Raw genomic sequence first — 20,043 nt, 5'->3', positions numbered from 1 at the left:
CTTATAGGGAAGATAACTTTCACTAAATTTTAAAAAAAATGCTCTAATTAATTACAAAATCCTTGATTTACCATCTATATTGTTTTTCCTACATTTGTATATTATAAAAGATACCGAGTACATAATATTCCTGCATGATTTATTGATTGATTCGTTTTTTTTTCACACCTAAATGTAATTTCACACTATGAGGTATCTTTACCTTAATGTAATTAACACCTCTGGAATTAATTTAATGTTCACTACATCAGAAGGACACATCTAGTTAATTCACAGCTAATAATCAATATTAGCAAATCTTAACTGTTAAGACCAATATATTTGTTACACCCTTTTTCTATTAAATACTATAAGAAATACTTTTTTAGGGTATATATTTTTTTTAATTTTATCTTTTTTTCAATGAGCATATATTGAGGTATACCACATAATTTGTTTTCTGCTGGGTGATGATGTACTCTGAGAAGTGAACATAGTCATCACAGATTTGTCTAGATAGAATAACATTAACTTTGAAATACAGTGTTCCTTTTTACCAGATTTGTTTTTTTTATGTTTACAAGTACATTTGTTTTCTGCTGTTTTCTTATGGATAGTCAATTCTTTACTCTCTCAAACCAAATAAATTGGCACACAGAGATATGAGGTTTCAATTTTTTTTGTATCCAACATTATTTTGAACAAGTAAATAATTTTTTACTTTGACTTTCAATTTTTACTATACACACAGGTAAATTCCAAGTCAGGAAAATCCACAACAAATTAAACAAACACATAAAAAAAGTTTCATTTTTTTTTTGTTTCGTTTTTATTTATTTTGGGCAATAGAATCTACAGACATTCCACAATAGAAATATTACATGTGTAATCAATGCATGGTAAATCCAATATTGACGTTGTTATCACCTTTTTAGCACTACCAATCACTTCTACACAAAGTCAGCAACAATTATTATAGATATAAAATTCTGAAGAAAATGGAAATGGAGGAGAAATTAGAGGGATTACATTTAAAAAATCATTATAAAGATTTCATACTGAAATATTATGATGAAGTTAACAGAAATGGGAATGCATGTAAAAAGATTCTGAAAAACAGAACAGAATCAAATGGGGTAAGTTTTTCTGTATACTGTTTGACTGTTTTTCTTCACCCTTAAATGTTTTTTTTTTCCAAATTCAGACATTTTAGAGAAACTACAAGTTCATACTATGCAGGGGTGTGTCATGAAATCAATGTTAAAGAATGGAGGGGTTTCAGGCTGTCATTTGCTCATTTCTGCCCAGATTTTGCACAAAATCTACAAATGTTACAACAAAAAGGAAGATCCAACCCAGAAATCCCCTGGATCTGACAGTGTTCATTCAACTTTCTTCTTTCATGTATATTGTGACTCTTGACCAATTAATTATTAGGTAACTACTTTTCCAATATGATAGTTCATAATGATAATACATAGATATATGTGAGACTGCTAATCTGTGTTCTTACTAACAAAATTATAACTGCCACACATTTGAAATTGTAGAGCTGAAAATTTTCATTACTTAAATTTGCTTTTAAAATGAAGTGTTTGGCACACTTCAACAAGGTGCCATTCAGATGTAGATTTGAGAAAAATGGTTAAAGATTTCCTACTTTTCATTTTGTGTGAAAACCCATCAAACTTAGAATAGTAGAAATTAGTACATAGCCTACATTTTACAATATAAAATAGGAGATGTGGTATGATTGCGAATGAGATAGTCATCCACCAAATGCCAAGAAACAAGTAATAAGGAATACAGAATAACAGTTATCATCATTGATACATTTTTGTCTTTCAATTTAAGGATTTTGTTAGTGGCATGTTATTCACTTGCATGGCAGTCTTGTTTCACATACTCACCATAATTCTAATTGGATGACTTGAATCTGTCAAGTGTGGGTTCCCTATATTATCTTACCCCTCCTTTCAGGAAAGCAATGAAGGGATTGAGGATTATAGAATTCAATATCCTTTCAATTTTTATTCTAGCTTTCAAATTGGCTTCTTAGCAGGTTCAAATATTCCTTGGTTGATTTTGATGAAAGTTGTTCTGATGAAAGCTTGAGTAGCTATGTAGTCCTAATTAATTTTACTGTCAAAGGTAAAAAAATAAAAGTGAAACAATGATCTTACCTATATGTAATAGAGAGAGTAATCAAGGGAACCAAGGTTATAGCAGTAATCAAAAGAATGCAATCCAGGGACAAAGACCAGACATGGAAAACAGACATACACAACAAAGAACATAAAGTAACTAAAATCATACATACAAATTAACAAAAGCAAAAGAGCAACTCGGACTCCACTAAAAACTGGGAGCATGGACCAGGTGCACCGGTAGGGTAAGTGTCCTCTGCCTTTCTAGCCTTGTAAAATTCTTAGAAATTGCAGCAAAATTTAAACATGAATTGAATGACTGTTAGGGTGATTTAACCTTCTTTAATGTAGAACATTTTCATAAAGCTTAATGATAATGAAGCAGCTTTCAACAGAAGTTTTTAATAGAACATTTTCATAAAGCTTAATGATAATGAAGCAGCTTTCAACAGAAGTTTTTAATGAGTATTTTGTTATTTTTAGAGTCTAAGTCATGTGATGAAGTCTCACTCAGAGAAAGTGTATGACAGTAAGATGGACAGGATCCAGTTCAACCCGACCATTATTCGAAGAGTCCTTGATACATTGAAGGGTCAGAGTGTTATTGCCAGGAATGATAAAGATGGCTTTTATTACCCAGGTAATGAGCTTTATTTAAGAAAAAAAGGCTTCTTAAGCAGGGAATATATAGTAATCATGGTGTCTGTTCGTCCTACAGTTTGGCCTTCCACATCTTTTTTGTTAAAATAGCCACTTGATATTTTGACAGAAGCTTTTGTATATGTATCATGGGAATTGATTTTAGACTGAAGCAACAGTCAACTTCTTGTTTGATCACTTTGTTTTTATTTTGACCATATATATGTATGGTACTGTGAAAGCACTTTTGTTCATGGAGTACCAATTTAGGGTTTCCATGGGAAGGTCAAACCACAAAATTTGGTTCCCAACAAAAAGTATATTTCCATGGATGTGTATACTGAAAACTTCAAAATCACAAATTCAAGAATCCACAAACTTTCTTCCCTGATCCATGAAAATTGGTATCCTTTAATTAAAGTACATTCTCAGTATTGAAGTGAGAAGGGCAGGATATTCTTTGTGAGCTTGCTTTTCTCACAGTTTTTCTAGTTTGAATATTAGTGCATGGCTCTTATGTTTGTGATTTAGAATTAAAATTTTGTACAACATTTGATATTGATTTACAAAAGTAATGCTTTATCAGAAAATAGTTTCTATTTGTAACTTGATATCAATCGCCTTAATCTCAGGGTATTAGTGTCTTAGTTGCATGTTTGTTGTTAATGAATACAAAAATCAATTTATCTTAAAGCACTGGTTTTTCCAAGCATTATTTAGAAAATTTCTTTTGTATATTTCCCCTTTATTTGGAGTTCACTTTCAAAGGCAGAACTTTGCATGGTGATAATTTCATAGACATTACATTAACAGTTCATTTTTTACACAGGCAAATATTTTTTACATGAAATTTAATCAAATCTAGCTTCACTTGAAAACATAAAATTCATGTGATATTTTCTTGAAACTCACTCAACCCTAACTTCATGTGAAAATTCACATGAATTTCATGTGAACTTTGCCATAAATTTTATTCACTCAATTCAGATTACAATAGTCTTGTGAAATTATATACCCTTTTTGGGTGAACAAGGTACTGGTTATTGAAGCATTGATAATGCATGTATATATAAATGTTTAATCAGGAACTGTCCAAAGATGTCCAGACCCCAGACATGCTGTTATACAGTTTGAGGACAAAGAGGAAAGAACCATACCAACCAGACTGGTTATAGCTGTTGGCGGGGCCATACCCTGGCCTTTACTTAGGGTAGGCTAATTTGAATGTGATTTAATGATGATAGGATATACCCTGGCCGTTACTTAGGATAGGCCAATTTTAGCATGTGATCAAATATTTTCGGGCTATACCTTGTCCTTTACTGAAGTCGAAGAAATTTTTTTTTTCTTTTTCATTAATTATTGAATTTTTGTATTATGAGTAGAGGAGTGTGAAAACACGGTTGAAATTCAATAGTACAACTTTCACTTTTTTTATCATATTTTCTCCTATTGGCTGCACTGATAATTTGGTAATGTAATAATAGATGCAAGATTTGATCATTTTGGTCAATATTTAAGTCATCAATTGGTCAGTTTTTCAATGTTGTTTGTCAATATTTTGTTAATTAAAGATATTGCTGAAAATTTGTAATTGTTAAGATATGTCCAATAAGAAGGTTACTATAAAATGAAAACTTGAAATGATTTTGATAAATTATGATAAATACAGAAAGAAATTCACATCAAGTTTATACTTGTTTATTATATAGATAGCAGTGATTTATCCAATATTTCTAGTGTAAAAAAAAATCGATAATTCACACTGTGAAATAAATTCGATAATTCCACTGTCCCACTTTCTCCCGCCAAAACTTCACAACACGAATATCAATACGCTGTTCACAAAATATAAAATTCATATTGAAAATAGCAATGAATAATGGATGAAATCTATATAATAAATAGGATAATCAGTTGGTTATCGTGAATAACCAAAATATGATTACTCGTGCCAAGAACACATAAAAATTTAACTCGTGCACGGAACGAATTCCGCAGGCTCATTTCTGTGAAAGTACTTTTATTCTTGGGTACCAATTTTCATGGTTTAGGGGAAAATGATCAGTTCGTGGATTCTTGAATTCGTTGATTCGACAACTCCATCATACAAACAAATGGAAAATTTCCTTTTTGTTGGGAACCAAATTTCGTGGTTTACCAAACCCACGAAATCCATGAATATTGGTACCCAACGAACAGTAATACTCTCACAGTAAATCTAGGTGTTCTTTGGCACTCATGATCAGATTTTGGTTATTCACTCTTTCCAATTAATTATCTTATTAATATTCAACATGATGAAGCAGTTGAGTAGTACTTAGGTGTATATTAAATGAACATCATCGTCCATTTTTTTGTCACAGGCAGGAGACTATGTTCTTGTTAGAGTTCAATATTCCAATGCTAAATCTGATTGCTTTGTGCCAGGGATTGTACAAGTAGCTCCAGTCAGGGAGGAAACTTCCAATAAGTTCTACACAGTCCTGATGTTTAATGGACAGCAGGTATATTAAACCATGTGATGTCTTGTCCCTGAACGGATCCACTCATTTATTAACGGATCAATGACTAATATGTAACTAATTGATGATATTTGCATGGACTGGTTAAAGTACTGTAACAATCTTCCTATTCAAGTGTACTTTATAAACTAACCAAACATTTCATCTAGGAAATCCCATACTGTTGGTGAAATGGACCGCTGTAAGAACACTGTTAGGGGCATACAAGTTAGAATTATTGCTTTAGAAGAATCTGGCAAAATGAGAAAATTCAGAAACATGCATGTCAACTTGACAGTAAAATTTCACTCAAGGAATTCATCTTTATTTGATATGACAACTATTTGATCTCTGCATCAATCGGGACACTGGAACATTTTATTAGAATGAGTAATCAAGGGAACCAAGGTTATAGCGGTTATCAAAAGAATGTAATCCAGGGACAAAGACCAGACATGGAAAACAGACACATACAACAAAGAACATAAAGCAACTAAAATCATAATACAAAGTAACAAAAGCAAATGAATGACTCAGACTCCACTAAAAACTGGGAGCATGGGTAGAAGAAAAGATTTTACAAATGTTATTTGCCCCTGAATTGTTCATTCCAGTGCTGTGAATTTCATTGTAATCATAATTTACAAAAATGATATGGGAAATCTTGTCTTCATTCCTTGTGTCTGATGGTACAAATAACCAAATACCATAACAGTACAAAAAATGGTTGGTTAAATCATGCCATGTTTTACCCACTACCTAATTTTCACACAGACTGACACTTAATAGTTAACCTGTAAAGAAAAGAGATTACTTGCTAACATGATAGCCAATTTCAAATAGGAGTTATCATCACAACCATTGTGTTTTTTTTTTACCATAGGCAACAATTTCCCGAAACCTTTTGATGAAGATATCTAAGTCTCGGTTTGAGTTTGCCATCAGATATATAGCTGATATACAGAATGTTGATTGTAAACAGTAAGTTTCCTTTATGATTCTTTTATAACTGATTGTAAACATAGCAGTGTTCTAGGATTTTTCAGAAATTGAGGTTTCCTTGGGAAAAATTCATAAAAAATCAACTTTCCCACAGTCAATGACTGCTTTCCTAACAAAACAAATCCTTACAGCATATGAAGTTTTCAACTTGCCTCAGGAAAGTGTAACTAAGTACCTAACTTTCCCTGACCCAAATTTCTCCATATGATAGGGAAAAAATTCTTCCTTATTATATTGTTTTCATGGCTATGTTCTGGTTTGATAAGCCATGTACATTTCCTGAAATTTCTAATATGGTTCAATTTCATACATATAAATCACACAATGCAAGAAAGAAGTACATATGTTACATGATAAGAACATGCTTCTTTTTGCTATGAAACTGGAACACTGAAATTAAGTGATAAATTTATTTATGTTTTTACAATTCTTATTTGAAAGTGTAGACAGTTTATATCATTAATTAATTGAAACAATCTGAAAGAAATTAAATAATCCTTAAAAGCTGACTGGTAAAAAGTGACGATACACAATGCACAGTACATGATGCACACACTCGCATCACATGAACACACTGAAATTAGCCTGAAAACTATGGAGAGGTTTTCTAAAACTATGTATTTATCTTCTTATTTTAACCTCCTTAAACATACATGTACATGTATGTTTAAGGAGGTAATAATATGAGGGTAAATACATAGTTTCAGGAAACCTGCCGGTACTTATATTACTATCATGGGCTGTTATTATACCAAGATGAATATAGATTACTGTTCTATAGAAAATATTGTTCTTGTCATGATATGGATGGTCTTACAAACTTTAACCAGGTGAGAGCTTCAGGCTTCTGGGAGCCTTTTGTTATTTCTATCACTAACAATGGGAGCTGGTCTCATAGCTGATGGACTCTGTCTACCATCTAGCTGTTTGTCTGTTTGTTATGTTTTAATAGAGGGCACTTAATTTGTAAAATCTGTAACTCTAAGGAAGTGTTAAACCAAAATTATTCAAACTCTGTACAATGGTTATATATGTATTAATTAAGATGTGAACCTTATTCTATGGATATATTGGGGAAAAGATTCTTGCTTTTCTTCACCTGTTGAAATTAGCCACTTTTTCAGCAGTATATGATGTCATAAGCACATACTCAATTAAATGTAAATGTCAGGTTCACCATAATAATTGTTTTAGGTTAAGGGTTTTCTAATACTACATCAATTGTAGGTATGAAGACAAAGTCTATATAACACCAAGAACTCCAAGGACTCCAAGACCTTCTGATAAAGAGAAAAGAATCAGGTATGAAAATATCTGCTGATACAACCTGGTTTCTGTTACAACCTTATATGGTCTGACAGAAAATTTGAATAAATATGGTTACCGATATATTTTACAAAAGCAAAATAAGTCTAACATACATGTATGTGCCTATATTAGACTACAGTATATTTAGTTTAAGAAGTTAAAATGGTTTATTTGTTGTTTGTTTTACTTTTGTTGGTTTTAAAAATTCATTGTTTGTTTTGTAATTTTTTAGGAAAGAATTGAGAAAAGTTAAAAAGTCATCAAAAAAGAAAAACAGGTCTCCATCAGCCTCATCAAGATCAGTTTCACCAGACCAGTCCAGGTCTAGGTCAAGGTCAAAATCTAGGTCTGGCTCAAGATCTAGATCATATTCTCGGTCAAGATCCAGGTCAAGATCAAGGTCGAAATCTCGATCAAGGTCAAGATCTATGTCTCAGTCAAGATCTAGGTCAAGATCAAGATCAAGGTCAGCATCATCAAGATCACGATCACCTTCACAAGAAGTTGAAAAGAAATTAAAGTCTGAAAAGAAGGCAAGGTCAAGGTCATATTCAAGTTCAAGCTCAGCATCAGAATCTGAATCCTTTCATCTTAGACCAAAGTCATCATCAAAAGTTCATGAGCCAGTAGAGAGACCTGAATCTCCAGTTCTAGGAGAACATGAAGCACAGGAAAAGAGAAGAAAACATAAAAAAGAAAAGAAAAGGAAAGAGAAACTTAAAATATTAAGGGAACAGTTGATTTTGCAACAAGAAGAGCAACAAAGACAACAAATGGTAAGGAGAATTGTACCTCAGTTACAACTTGACTTAAACAATCTTGTTAAAATTAGACCTATCAATTGTTCCATTCAGTAACTGGATGTAGTTTCTAACAACACTCTATTCTACTTTCTGTCCTGATGACCTTTTTGATCAACTAATTAGAATTCATCTTTCATGATTTTGAAAACATTATTCAAAGGGAAAAACCTGAGGATTCTGAAATCTGAACAGAAAGTAGAATGGAGTGTTGTTAGATCTTACACAAAGTGATTGAATGGAACAATTGATAGGTCTAATTTTAATTAGATTGCCTATTAAAACGAGGTGATTTTTTTAAAATCATTTAGTTATTAAGGCAAAAGTTGTATTAACTACATCTTTTGCATCTTTTTTTCTTTTCTTTTTTTTTTCAACAAAACATGTGCATTGGTAATGAATTAACTTTAATACGAAGAAAACAGCAAAAGAGTAATCAAAGGAACCAAGGTTATAGCCGTAATCAAAAGAATGTAATCCAAGGACAAAGACCAGACATGGAAAACAGACAAACACAACAAAGAACATAAAGTAACTAAAATCATACATACAAAGTAACAAAAGTAAATGAGCGACTCAGACTCCACTAAAAACTGGAAGCATGGACCAGGTGCACCGGTAGGGTAAGCGTCCTCTGCTTTTCTAGAAACACCCGCCGAGTTGCTCATAAAAAATCAAGTCCGGGGTAGACAAATGAGGAAAGGAAAACTATGACCCGTTGAATAAATCAGTTTTCATGGTGCTGATGGATACACCATAACAATCCACGAGTTCATGATGACGACCATAAAACTTCTGTAGTGATGACTTCAATCTTGTAGCAACATTACCCTGTTCCAGAAGCCTATTTGTTGGAGTTCAAGCGGGATACAAAAAGTCTGCATAGTTTCGGCAAGCTCTGGCATAACATATGAGTTGTGATATGAACACTCCATACGCAGGAGCTGAAGGGATGTTGCCACAGATGAAAGGAAAGTTGACAATTCTGAATGAAAAGTCATCACGTTTGGTCAATAGTTTTCCTTTACCATCGATTTCTAAGTGTAGGTCAAGATATGAGGCTGACTTCACAGTGTCTGTAGTATCCTTCATCTCAAGTTCTTTTGGGTAGATGCGATGTATCAAATCCTCAAAATTAGGATTGTTTAAAGATAATACGTCTTATATATAGCGGAAACTGAGATTGAAGGATCTAGCCAAACATTATTCTTTCTTTCTGATCGGATCAGCTATAAAGTCAGCCTCATAAGAGTGAAGGAATAGGTCAGCAAGTAAAGGAGCACAATTTGTTCCCATTGGAATGCCGACCGTTTGTTGAAAAACACGTTCACCACACTGGACAAATATGTTGTCGAATAAAAATTCCAGCATTTTGTAAACATCTTTCCCTTTATATCTGAAAGTTTATTCTATAAAGATGTGTCTGGTTATTTTGTCTTTTGTACATGTATTTATAAATTTTATCGTTCACATGTATTACAATATTTAAAACCCATAATTGAAAATATTTACTGATTTTGGAATATAAGTATAATTGCAAAGAAGTGCATTTCAATCATACTAATTATCAGAATTTACAAAAATATCTATTTCTCTCAGGAATTAAAGAAACAACGTAAAAAGATGAAAAAGATGAAGAAGAAGTTAAAGAAGAGGAGACATGAAGCTGTGAGAACTGATTCAATGTATGGAACAGTAATAGCTGTGGAGAGTTCAGATTCTGATTCAGACTTAGACAGTAGAGATGGTAGAAAGGGTATGTTCAAGTTTCACTTCAAAGATTCTATACCAATTTTCATTTGAGATCTTGAGTTACTATACTGATGTTCTTGTGACTCTGTTTGGCATTATTTCTTATTCAGTGAATAAGCATAGCATCTAATTACATGAACAGTTCAACATTTAGGAATGCATTCAGTATACATGTAATCTTAAACCTTTAATATCATCAATTCTGCTTCCTTAACTCCACAGTGCCTTGTCAAAAATCAGAAATCTTTGGGTGAGTTTTTAGTTAAAATAGTATATTCTTGAGTGTATTCTATCAAATAGTTTATGCCATGGTTCTGCTTTTAGTTTTTCTTATGACTTCAAAGTTCTATTTGTGATTTTAGGAGATGAGAACATTCCAGGATTACTACTGCTAAGGAAATCACTGCCAAGATTGAGAGTAGGTGAAGAGGTTCTAGCTAGATGGTCTGATGAAGGCTGGTATTTTAGAGGTAGGGGACATAATGTGAATCCTGGTCTTCTGAAACCATTTGTAAAATGATAAACTTGATAAAAGTCTCTGTTAACAATGTGGGAATATCAGCAATAAAATACAGAAGCATCAGCAGTGGGATTATTCAAATATGTTAAAATTAAAAAGCATGGCCAATATGAAAACATGAAATATAGACAATGTAGATACACAATGTAGCAAACTATAATAGGATAAATAATTGGAAAGAGTGAATAAACAAAATATTATCATGTGTGCCAAAGAACGCCTAGATTTAATAAGTATGCGGAACTTGTTCCACGCTCTAGTTAAATCCTCAAGCATTCTTGGCACAAGTGATCATGTTTTGATTACTCACAATAACCAATGGATTACCCTATTAATTGTATAGATTTTCTTCATAATTTATCGATATTTTCAACATGAAGTTAAAATTTTGTGATTGGCTTATTGATATCAATGTTGTGACGTTTTTGGTGGGAGAAAGTCTGAGAGTGAAATTACCGAATTTATTTCACAGTGTGAATACACTGCTATCTATATAATAAATTACACATAAAACTGAAGATAAGGGAAACAAGATATCACACAAAAATTAAGCAATAGCAATATGAACCCCAACAAAAAAGGGGGAGTGACATCAGGTGTTCCTGAAGGAGAAACATGTTGTGCTCTGAATTTGTGGAATCTCTATTAGATATGATTTAGAATTTATATGGTAGATCAGATTTGTTTGACAAATGAGACACCTTAGGATTGCATTTAATTTTTGACAAAGTCATGCTATATAACCCAACTATGGGGAAGTTTACACTTCATGTACTGCAGTGTATAAACATAGATTGTCCCAAAGTTGGTTATGCAACCATAACTTAGTCATAATTATAAGCAAGATTTATTACTGAATTACTGATTCCAGTCCAAATAAATGATTTGATTTTTAATTAAAATCTTATTTACTTTGGGATTATTTGAATTGTTGATTATTTGACATTTATGAGGTCAAAAGTTGTACCAAAGTTCTTTATGCAAAATAATCTGTGTTTTCCAAAGATATCCAACAAATCAGAAGGCTTATTACAATTCAAATTAAATTATTGCAATATAGAGCGTATATTTGCCTGGATATATTGCATCATTGATGTGTAAATTTGGGTCTCGTTATATCTGATTGTTTCATTAAATTGATTTCCAGGTATAGTAAAGGAGGATTGTAAAGACTATAGTTACATTGTGGAGGATGCTACCCATCAGTTTGAGAAAATCTGGAGAGAAGACATCATCACAGATTATGATGATGCTAACCAAATCTTACAGGTATTAATTGTAAAACAGGTGAACTATACCCCTACTCATTAATGGGAGCTATATTCCAATCACCTTGTCTGTCTGTCTGTCTGTCTGTCTGTTTGTCTGTCCCTTCATTAACTTTTTCTGTAACAGATATTTTACTTTGACCATGTTTCCCTTTTCCAGGTTCCTCGCTTACTAGTATCTACTGCCTGTAAAACAAATCAGTAGTAATTTTTGTTGGTATAGCATAGTGGAAATTATCTTAACAGTTTTCAACCATTTTAACAACCATACTACTTAATTTGACAAAAATAGTTAGGGGTATTCTTAGCACAATGTATTATTGCAACATCTCGTTACCTTAACAGTTCTAGGCAATGCTTGTTTATTATTGGGACTACAAATAACTGATCATGGCCTATATTATATAGATAGCAAATATTTATTGGATAACCCTAGTACATGTGACCAATTTCATAGTTAATATGTGAACTAAATTATCATTTTCCATCACTTATTTTCATATTGACTTATGCGTAATAAAATTGTTAAACAGTCCCAGGTTATAAGGATAACAGCAATGTTAGTTAACACCACTGTTTTTTAACAGTTGAATTCAACTGACCCTGTGACACTGTGTCCAGATGATTTTAAATTAACATTTTCACATTTTCTAGCCAAAAGATCCCATAGTTGCCTTGCATCCGAACTATGCATTTAGTTATGCCCCAGCCATAGTTTTAGAAGTCTACCACAACATGTGGATGAAAGTGAGGTTTTATGATGGAGATGAGGCCAAAATTCCCAGAGATGAAGCTTTCAAATTGACAACAGAGAAGTTTGAACATGATGTTAATTATATAATTGAATGTGAGACAAGATGGGTAGGACAAGCTGTTGTAGCCAGGGATGACAGATATGGAACTTATCATCTAGGTAATATATCATACCAGTTTTCATGTTACACTTCTCTTATGATATTTCGTGCTGTTTGATGTGGTTTCATTTCATTTAACATTAGAAAAAAATTAATACCTTAACTTCCCTTTCAGTTGTAATGGCAAGTTTTCCCACATTATACTTACTGGTGTCATATGATATTTTGACCTCCCCCCCCCACGAATTATTGACCCCAGTGTTTAAATGTTACATGATATCTTTACCCCAGGGTCAATATATCATATGAAATATTAACCCCCTTATGATGTTTTAATGACACTGGGTATTAACATTTTGGAATAGAAAAGAATCCTATGTACATGGCATTTGTTAAAGTGGTGATGTACCATCACTTTTGTTTACTAGTTTGGTAAAGATTATAATTTATAGTATGATGAGTTTTAGTTAAACAAAGTGGAGGCAACTGATATCATAACCCTTCTCACAACAAATCAAATAAGATAAGATGTGTTTATACTGGTTGTATTTTCACTTTCTGTTAAGTACTTCAAAACAGGTGCTGTTCATTTCAACTGTGATTTGGTCAGTATGACATTATGTCGGCCATGGAAATTACTGGTAATAATACATTTGAATGTCAACATATTCACAAAGGAAGTTGTAAATGTAATGTTGGATGTAAGTCATGACATCATAATATTTTTCTGTAGTGACATGGTAAATTGTGGCAGATTTTAACCCTCTGACATTTTTTTAATACAAGGACTGATGTACTTTAAAACATCCTATTTATGCAAAATTACTAAGCTCTCAAGTTGCTGAAAGTACAGGCATTTAATCAGTTCCCATTCCTTCTCTTTAGTTAATGAACAGTTACGAGCAACTCAGCAGGTGTTTTTAGACCCAAAAAATAATTGTTATGTTTCCTGGGTCACCCTATCAACCCTCCTTCAAACCCCCCTACCCAAAAGTTTTTATTTGTGATTTTGAAGAAAAAAAATAATGAAAAACCTGCCGACTGTTTTTTTTGGGGGGAAAAAAAAAAGAAGAAAATAAAGTCAAAGATTTTTTTTCTATCCTAGTTGGAAAAACAGAGTAAGAAATACTGGTTGTTTATATTTAGAATTGATTGCAAACACACATGTAGTGTGCTCTTGGTTATAGACTAAGTCTGTTACATATTTAATCTTTGCAGATTTGATTTTTTTTTTGTATTCTGAGTTTGGGATCATATTTATTTCATTTCAAAATTTAAAAAAATTAAAATTTAAAAAAAATTCCCTACCTGCTGACCCTATACAATTTATGAGGGGTGATTTTACTCTTTTTTTTTTCGGCCATAGAAAAGCAAAGGATGCTCACCCTACTGGTGCACCTGGTCAATGCTCCCCGTTTTTTTTTTTTTTTTTTTTTTGTGGAGTCCAAGTCGCTAATTTACTTTTGTTTCATTGTGTTCTTTTGGTTATTTCATGTTCTTTGTTGTGTTTGTCAGTTTTCCTGTTACATGTCTGATCATTATTCTTGGATTTTATTTGTTTGATTATCATTCAAATTCTGCTTCCATTGATTTCCCTTAATAATTTTAATGGCAGGTTCACATGATCAGATAATGCAAATTCAATTCACATTCAATATGAATTCTAATCTAGTTATAGGTTAGCATTTAAAGCAAACTTCCAATGCTAATTAATGGAATTGAAATAATGCACATTATTGAATTTGCTTCTGGATACATTTTTTGATAATGTGGATTCAATAATTGCATTCAATTCAAATTCAAATGCCATATGAACAGACAATTTTGTAGAAAGCAAAATAAGTGCACAATTTATTCATGCAATCCAATGGTAATTTATTGTTTTAATGCATGTGAATGCAAAGGTAATTCAAGTGTGCATAGATGTGAATTCAAAATACTATCAATGTTTTCAATGCAATTAAATTCAATGTGAATTATGTGTGACAGAGCATAAAAACAAATATTTTCCATAGTACTTTCATGTTTTAACAATTCTTGAACATTTTTTCAGCCTCTGTAAAGGAGAGAATAGGCAATGGAAGAACCTACCTGTTAGAATGGTGTGATGGTAATCAGACCATGCAGAATTCTATACATATATTTGGGGTTTACACCAAGCATCACAGACTTGCTGTAGGGGACTATGTTCTTGCTATGTTAGATGAACAACAACACATGTATCTGCCTGGATGGATAGCAGGAATAGTTGGGGAGAAAATAAATATCAAATTTTGTGATAAGTCTATGTAAGTGAAAAAAAAATGTTGTAATTTTTACAAGTGTGTATGAATAATATTGTTCATAAGTGTAAGTAAAGTTTCTTCATAGTGACTCCTATTCTACTTTGATTTGTTGGTTTTTCATCATGGAATTTTGAGGCTAAGCTTTCTTTTATACTCAAAAGACACATACTTAAGTTTTCAATCTATTAGGTTTCCCACTTGCTCCCATTTTTTTACACAGCAACATGTCACATGAGCAAGTGAGAGAAATAATGTTAATATAATTGATAAGTTTTTCACCTAGTATTGTGAAGTGTGTTTCTCTTTTACAGAAAAGATGTAGATGATGTCTTACAGTGTTTCTGGTTAAGTTCAGATTACTATGACAACGCTGTCCAGTATTTTGGAAAGTGCCAGGATGTTGACCAAGATGATGAAGCTACAACCAACAAGGAAGAATACTAATGTAGAACAATGGTAGAACTTTTTATACATGTGACATTGCATTTTCTGACATTATGTGGTGCCTAGGTGTTGCACAAATTAATATTATGTAGTAATGTTATGTAGGTTTCTATGGCGTATTTGATTCCTTTTTTTTTTGGGTGGAAGTGATTTGGCCTTTATACAGATGAAGTCAAAAGTTCATTTGTAGGTGAAATTTCTGATTTGCTTATTTCTGCACTTTACAAATTATTTTTGCAATATGTAAACAATTGAAAGAAAAACTTAAATGTGTTTTAGCCTACTTCTCTATCTTTTCACTTTGTTCTATCTAAATATGATTTGTTCAAAATTGTTAAAGTATTTTTTAATCGAATATTTTCACTCTCTCTTAAAGGAGGTACTTATGTTTCAGCCTTTGATTTAATAAAACCTGTCTAAACTGAACTCTTTTGTAAAATTTGTTCCGTTTAGACAGTTGTTTGGTTTAGACTGGTGTTTGATTTACTAAGGTTCAAAATACATTTAAACTGATAGAGACTTTTAAAGGTGTCTGGTTTAGACTGGTTTTCATTTTTTTTGGATTTGGTTTAGAAAAGTTTTTATATAATACATTATTATTCAAAGAATTGTATCTTCACTTTTTATTGATAGTCTGTATTCAAATTACAATATTATTACATATGCTTACAAGCTGTTAGCTGTACTAAGGTGCTTTTAATATAAACATCATTAATGTTAAAAGTTTTATTATTGTTAGTGGATTAAGTATTGTGAAAGCTGTGATATGAATACTGTTTTTATTCCCTCCTTCTACAATTTATTGCTTTTTAAATGTGATGAGAGACATATTTTTGCTTTAAATGTAAAAATGTTTTCATTTCTCATCAATACATGTACATATTAACTTTGTCACTTACTAAACACTTGTCTGGTGATGATTTTTCATGTGACAGAATTTATGCTCATATATGTTATTCTTATTTTATTGTATAGTGCTGCCCAATGTAATTTTGCTCACACATAGAAAAAGTGATTTATTTAAAATCTTCGTTAATTCTTTCACTAAGTTTTTGGAATGCTTAAAAGTTACTTTCAAAACTGATGTTCACAAGCAAAAGCTTGCTTTCTTTTGAAATTTTTTAATGAACTGGAGAAGTTAAATTTATCTCGTAAATGAAAAACTTGATAATTTTAAGTAGCAATCAATTATTGAACATAGTAGCAAAAAGTTGACAATTTCACAAAAAGATCATAAGTGTAAAATTAGTCGTCATATATGACATTACAGTACAAAAAACAATGTGTACTATGTTTTATTATGAGGTCATAACTTACAACTGGTTTCACATTTTCAAATTTTGGTCAAATTGACAACTGGATTGCTAGACCTTAATTTGAAAGATTTGTTTTTATTATGAACAGTTAAATTTGTTTTGAAGTAGTTGTTATTTAATGCTAGCCAATTGTCTATGTTACAAATATGACATCTACCTGTTTCTCATAATGTAATAAAGGATTAGATCCATACTTTTTATTTTTTGTTTTTCATTGTTAAGAACAAACTTTCTTCATACAGTGAGACACATTTAACTCATGGCTTGTTTGTTCATTTGTGTAATGTATAATCAGTTCTATTATTTCTGTTTTAATAAGGCACTCAGACCCTTTTTGAACTGATTTTAAGTTTTGTTTAACTGTTTAATATTTTTTCCACCATAGCCAGATTTAAAAGATTGGGTTGTGATTAAGCAAAGTACTTTAACCCTGCAACATATTTTTCACCTATTCCAAGTCAGGAATTTCTGGCCTCTGTATAGATTGTTTCGTTTTATGTTACTGGAGATATAGGAGCAACTATATCACAGTAGCTGTGTATAATGTTGTTTTGGGGCCAGATGCAGCCTGCCCTATGGTGTAAAGTTTTCTTGTCATTCATTGAAGACCCATGGGTAGCCTTGAACTGACATTTTTCATCCCAGTGGAGTTGTTGTCTCTTTGACAAATTCACCATTTCCATTTTCGTTATATTTACATTGGTAATACTTAATAAGGAAATGCAGTAAATTTAATTAAAAAAAGAAAGAATTTTTTTTATGTTTTAAATGACACATTTTGGAATGTAACATTGACTTTTTACGTGTATGTGTCTGTTTAAGATGTTATTTTTTCTATTGTTAAGTTGCATAGTTCAACCTCCCATTACATGTAGTAAAATATGTCTGAATAACCAAGGACTGCAAACTTTGAAATGATATATTGCTTTTACAAAAATGCTACTTGGTTATAATAGCAACTAAGGTATTCAAACTTTGATTATGGACTCTCTTACACTTTGGAAGTTCTCAATATTACAAGAAAAAATATGTGGAACTGTGCAGTTTGGTTTAAAATTACCAGAATGATTGAACATAATATTTTCTAGACTTACAGTAATCCTAGAATGGTAAAAATGGTGAAATAGATATATTGTTACTAAAGTGGCACAATAAAAAGACTGTCAGTAAAGTGGCACAATAAATAGACTGTTACTAAAGTGGTACAATAAATAGATTGTCAGTAAAGTGAGCACAATAAATAGACTGTCAGTAAAGTGGCACAATAAAAAGACCGTTACTAAAGTGGCACAATAAAAAGACCGTTACTAAAGTGGCACAGCTTATATATATACTGCCATCAAAGTGCCATAACTAATAAATATACTGCCATCAAAATGGTGCAATAACAATATACTGTTGCATAAGTTAATAATATGTAAAAGTAGTGACAATAAATATTTAATCCTGCACGAGTAAACCATGTAAAACATAACACATCTAACAAAAGAGTTGCACAATTTGTTTTCTTTTAAACAAAATTTCTGCTGTTTTCCATTTCTTATAATCCCACTTAATCTGATCCGGTAAGTCTGGTTCCAAGTCATGCTCCCTTAGAAACTCTACAATAAACTCTCCGTCATTACCATTACCATTTTCTAGACTTACAGTAATTCTAGAATGGTAAAAATGGTGAAATAGATATATTGTTGCTAAAGTGGCACAATAAAAAGACTGTCAGTAAAGTGGAACAATAGATAGACGGTCAGTAAAAGTGGCACAATAAATAGACCATTACTAAAGTGGCACAATAAATAGACCATTACTAAAGTGGTACAATAAATAGATTGTCAGTAAAGTGGCACAATAAATAGACCGATACTAAAGTGGCACAATAAATAGACTGTCAGTAAAGTGGCACAATAAATAGACCGATACTAAAGTGGCACAATAAATAGACTGTCAGTAAAGTGGCACAATAAATAGACCGATACTAAAGTGGCACAATAAATAGACTGTCAGTAAAGTGGCATGATAAACAAGACTGTTCGTAAAGTGGCTCAATAAAAAGACTGTTACTAAAGTGGCACAATAAATAGACTGTCAGTAAAGTGGCACAATAAAAAGACCGTTATTAAAGTGGCACAGCTTATATATATACTGCCATCAAAGTGCCATAACTAATAAATATACTGCCATCAAAATGGTGCAATCAAAATATACTGTTACCACAGTTGCATAAGTTAATAATATGTAAAATTAGTGACAACAAATATTTAATCCTGCATGAGTAAACCATGTAAAAAATAACACATCTAACAAAAGAGTTACACAATTTGTTTTCTTTTAAACAAAATTTCTGCTGTTTTCCATTTCTTATAATCCCACTTAATCTCATCCGGTAAGTCTGGTTCAAAGTCATGCTCCCTTAGAAACTCTACAATAAACTCTCCATCATTACCATCAGCATCTGACTGGTGATGTACGAATTCTAAAAGAATTGCCTCAACCTTTACCTGGTGGAAAAATTCAAGTGCACCTTTAAGAACAAAATGTTCATACTTGTATACATCAATTTTCATAACAACTTGATCAAAATTAAATATTTCTGTAAGATCATTTAGTGTTATAGCATGAACTTGCTCTTTAGTTATTTTCTTTACAATATAAGTTACGCCCATGTTCCGCTCCTCTGACTCCAGGGAAACCTCACTTTGTTTGTCCGCCAGTGCATTATGTATAATTGTCATTTTATCAGACACACCAGCTGCTTTCATAGAAGCACACATTCTTTTAACACTTGATTTCAGACACTCTATGGCAACCACCCTATAACCAAGAGCCGCAATGCTTAAAGAGAATGACCCAATGTATGCGCCTAGGTCCAGGAATACTGCATTTGGATACTTTTCCATATAATTTATTATTTTCTCAACATTGTAATGTTCATAATGACCAGTATGTATTAAATCAAAAGAGATGCATTCATCTACGTTAGCTGGATAGACATAAATTGGAATATTGAACGTGTTCTGTAGATGGGTCAGAATGAAATCTGGCTCAATAATGCCATCGCATATGTCCTCATCAACAACCCAAGTATGTGTGTTCCTGTGTATAACTTTACCTTTGGTGTCATCCGCATTCGACAATGCCCCTGCAACCCTATTCTTGTAATAATAGTCTGGTTTGCGTTTTCCTAATGAGCAGAACACAAATATACAAAACAAAACTATGCAGGCAAGC

At 32.0% G+C, this 20,043-nt stretch overlaps 1 protein-coding gene across 5 annotated transcripts in view; it reads left to right on the top strand.

Moving 5' to 3' along the window:
• The window catches only part of LOC148605586 (von Willebrand factor A domain-containing protein 3B-like), a 50,395-nt gene extending 33,384 nt beyond the window's left edge, over positions 1 to 17,011 (top strand). For all 5 annotated transcript variants that reach the window (XM_088550287.1, XM_088550290.1, XM_088550288.1 and 2 more), the window contains 13 exons: positions 915 to 1,115; positions 2,610 to 2,766; positions 3,851 to 3,975; positions 5,132 to 5,272; positions 6,153 to 6,250; positions 7,499 to 7,573; positions 7,812 to 8,355; positions 9,979 to 10,135; positions 10,494 to 10,601; positions 11,799 to 11,920; positions 12,574 to 12,832; positions 14,827 to 15,061; positions 15,370 to 17,011. In XM_088550287.1, the coding sequence (XP_088406413.1) occupies positions 915 to 1,115; positions 2,610 to 2,766; positions 3,851 to 3,975; positions 5,132 to 5,272; positions 6,153 to 6,250; positions 7,499 to 7,573; positions 7,812 to 8,355; positions 9,979 to 10,135; positions 10,494 to 10,601; positions 11,799 to 11,920; positions 12,574 to 12,832; positions 14,827 to 15,061; positions 15,370 to 15,502 (2,355 nt within the window). In that variant the 3' untranslated portion in view covers positions 15,503 to 17,011. The remainder of the gene's footprint in view (positions 1 to 914; positions 1,116 to 2,609; positions 2,767 to 3,850; positions 3,976 to 5,131; positions 5,273 to 6,152; positions 6,251 to 7,498; positions 7,574 to 7,811; positions 8,356 to 9,978; positions 10,136 to 10,493; positions 10,602 to 11,798; positions 11,921 to 12,573; positions 12,833 to 14,826; positions 15,062 to 15,369) is intronic.
• Positions 17,012 to 20,043: the final 3,032 nt, after the last annotated feature.

The sequence above is a fragment of the Perna viridis genome, chromosome 10 (genome assembly GCF_037379345.1).
Source record: "Perna viridis isolate PV_CMFRI_1.1 ecotype Kerala chromosome 10, ASM3737934v1, whole genome shotgun sequence".
Lineage (NCBI taxonomy): Eukaryota > Metazoa > Mollusca > Bivalvia > Mytilida > Mytilidae > Perna > Perna viridis.
This window is presented reverse-complemented; position numbering and strand designations above follow the sequence as displayed.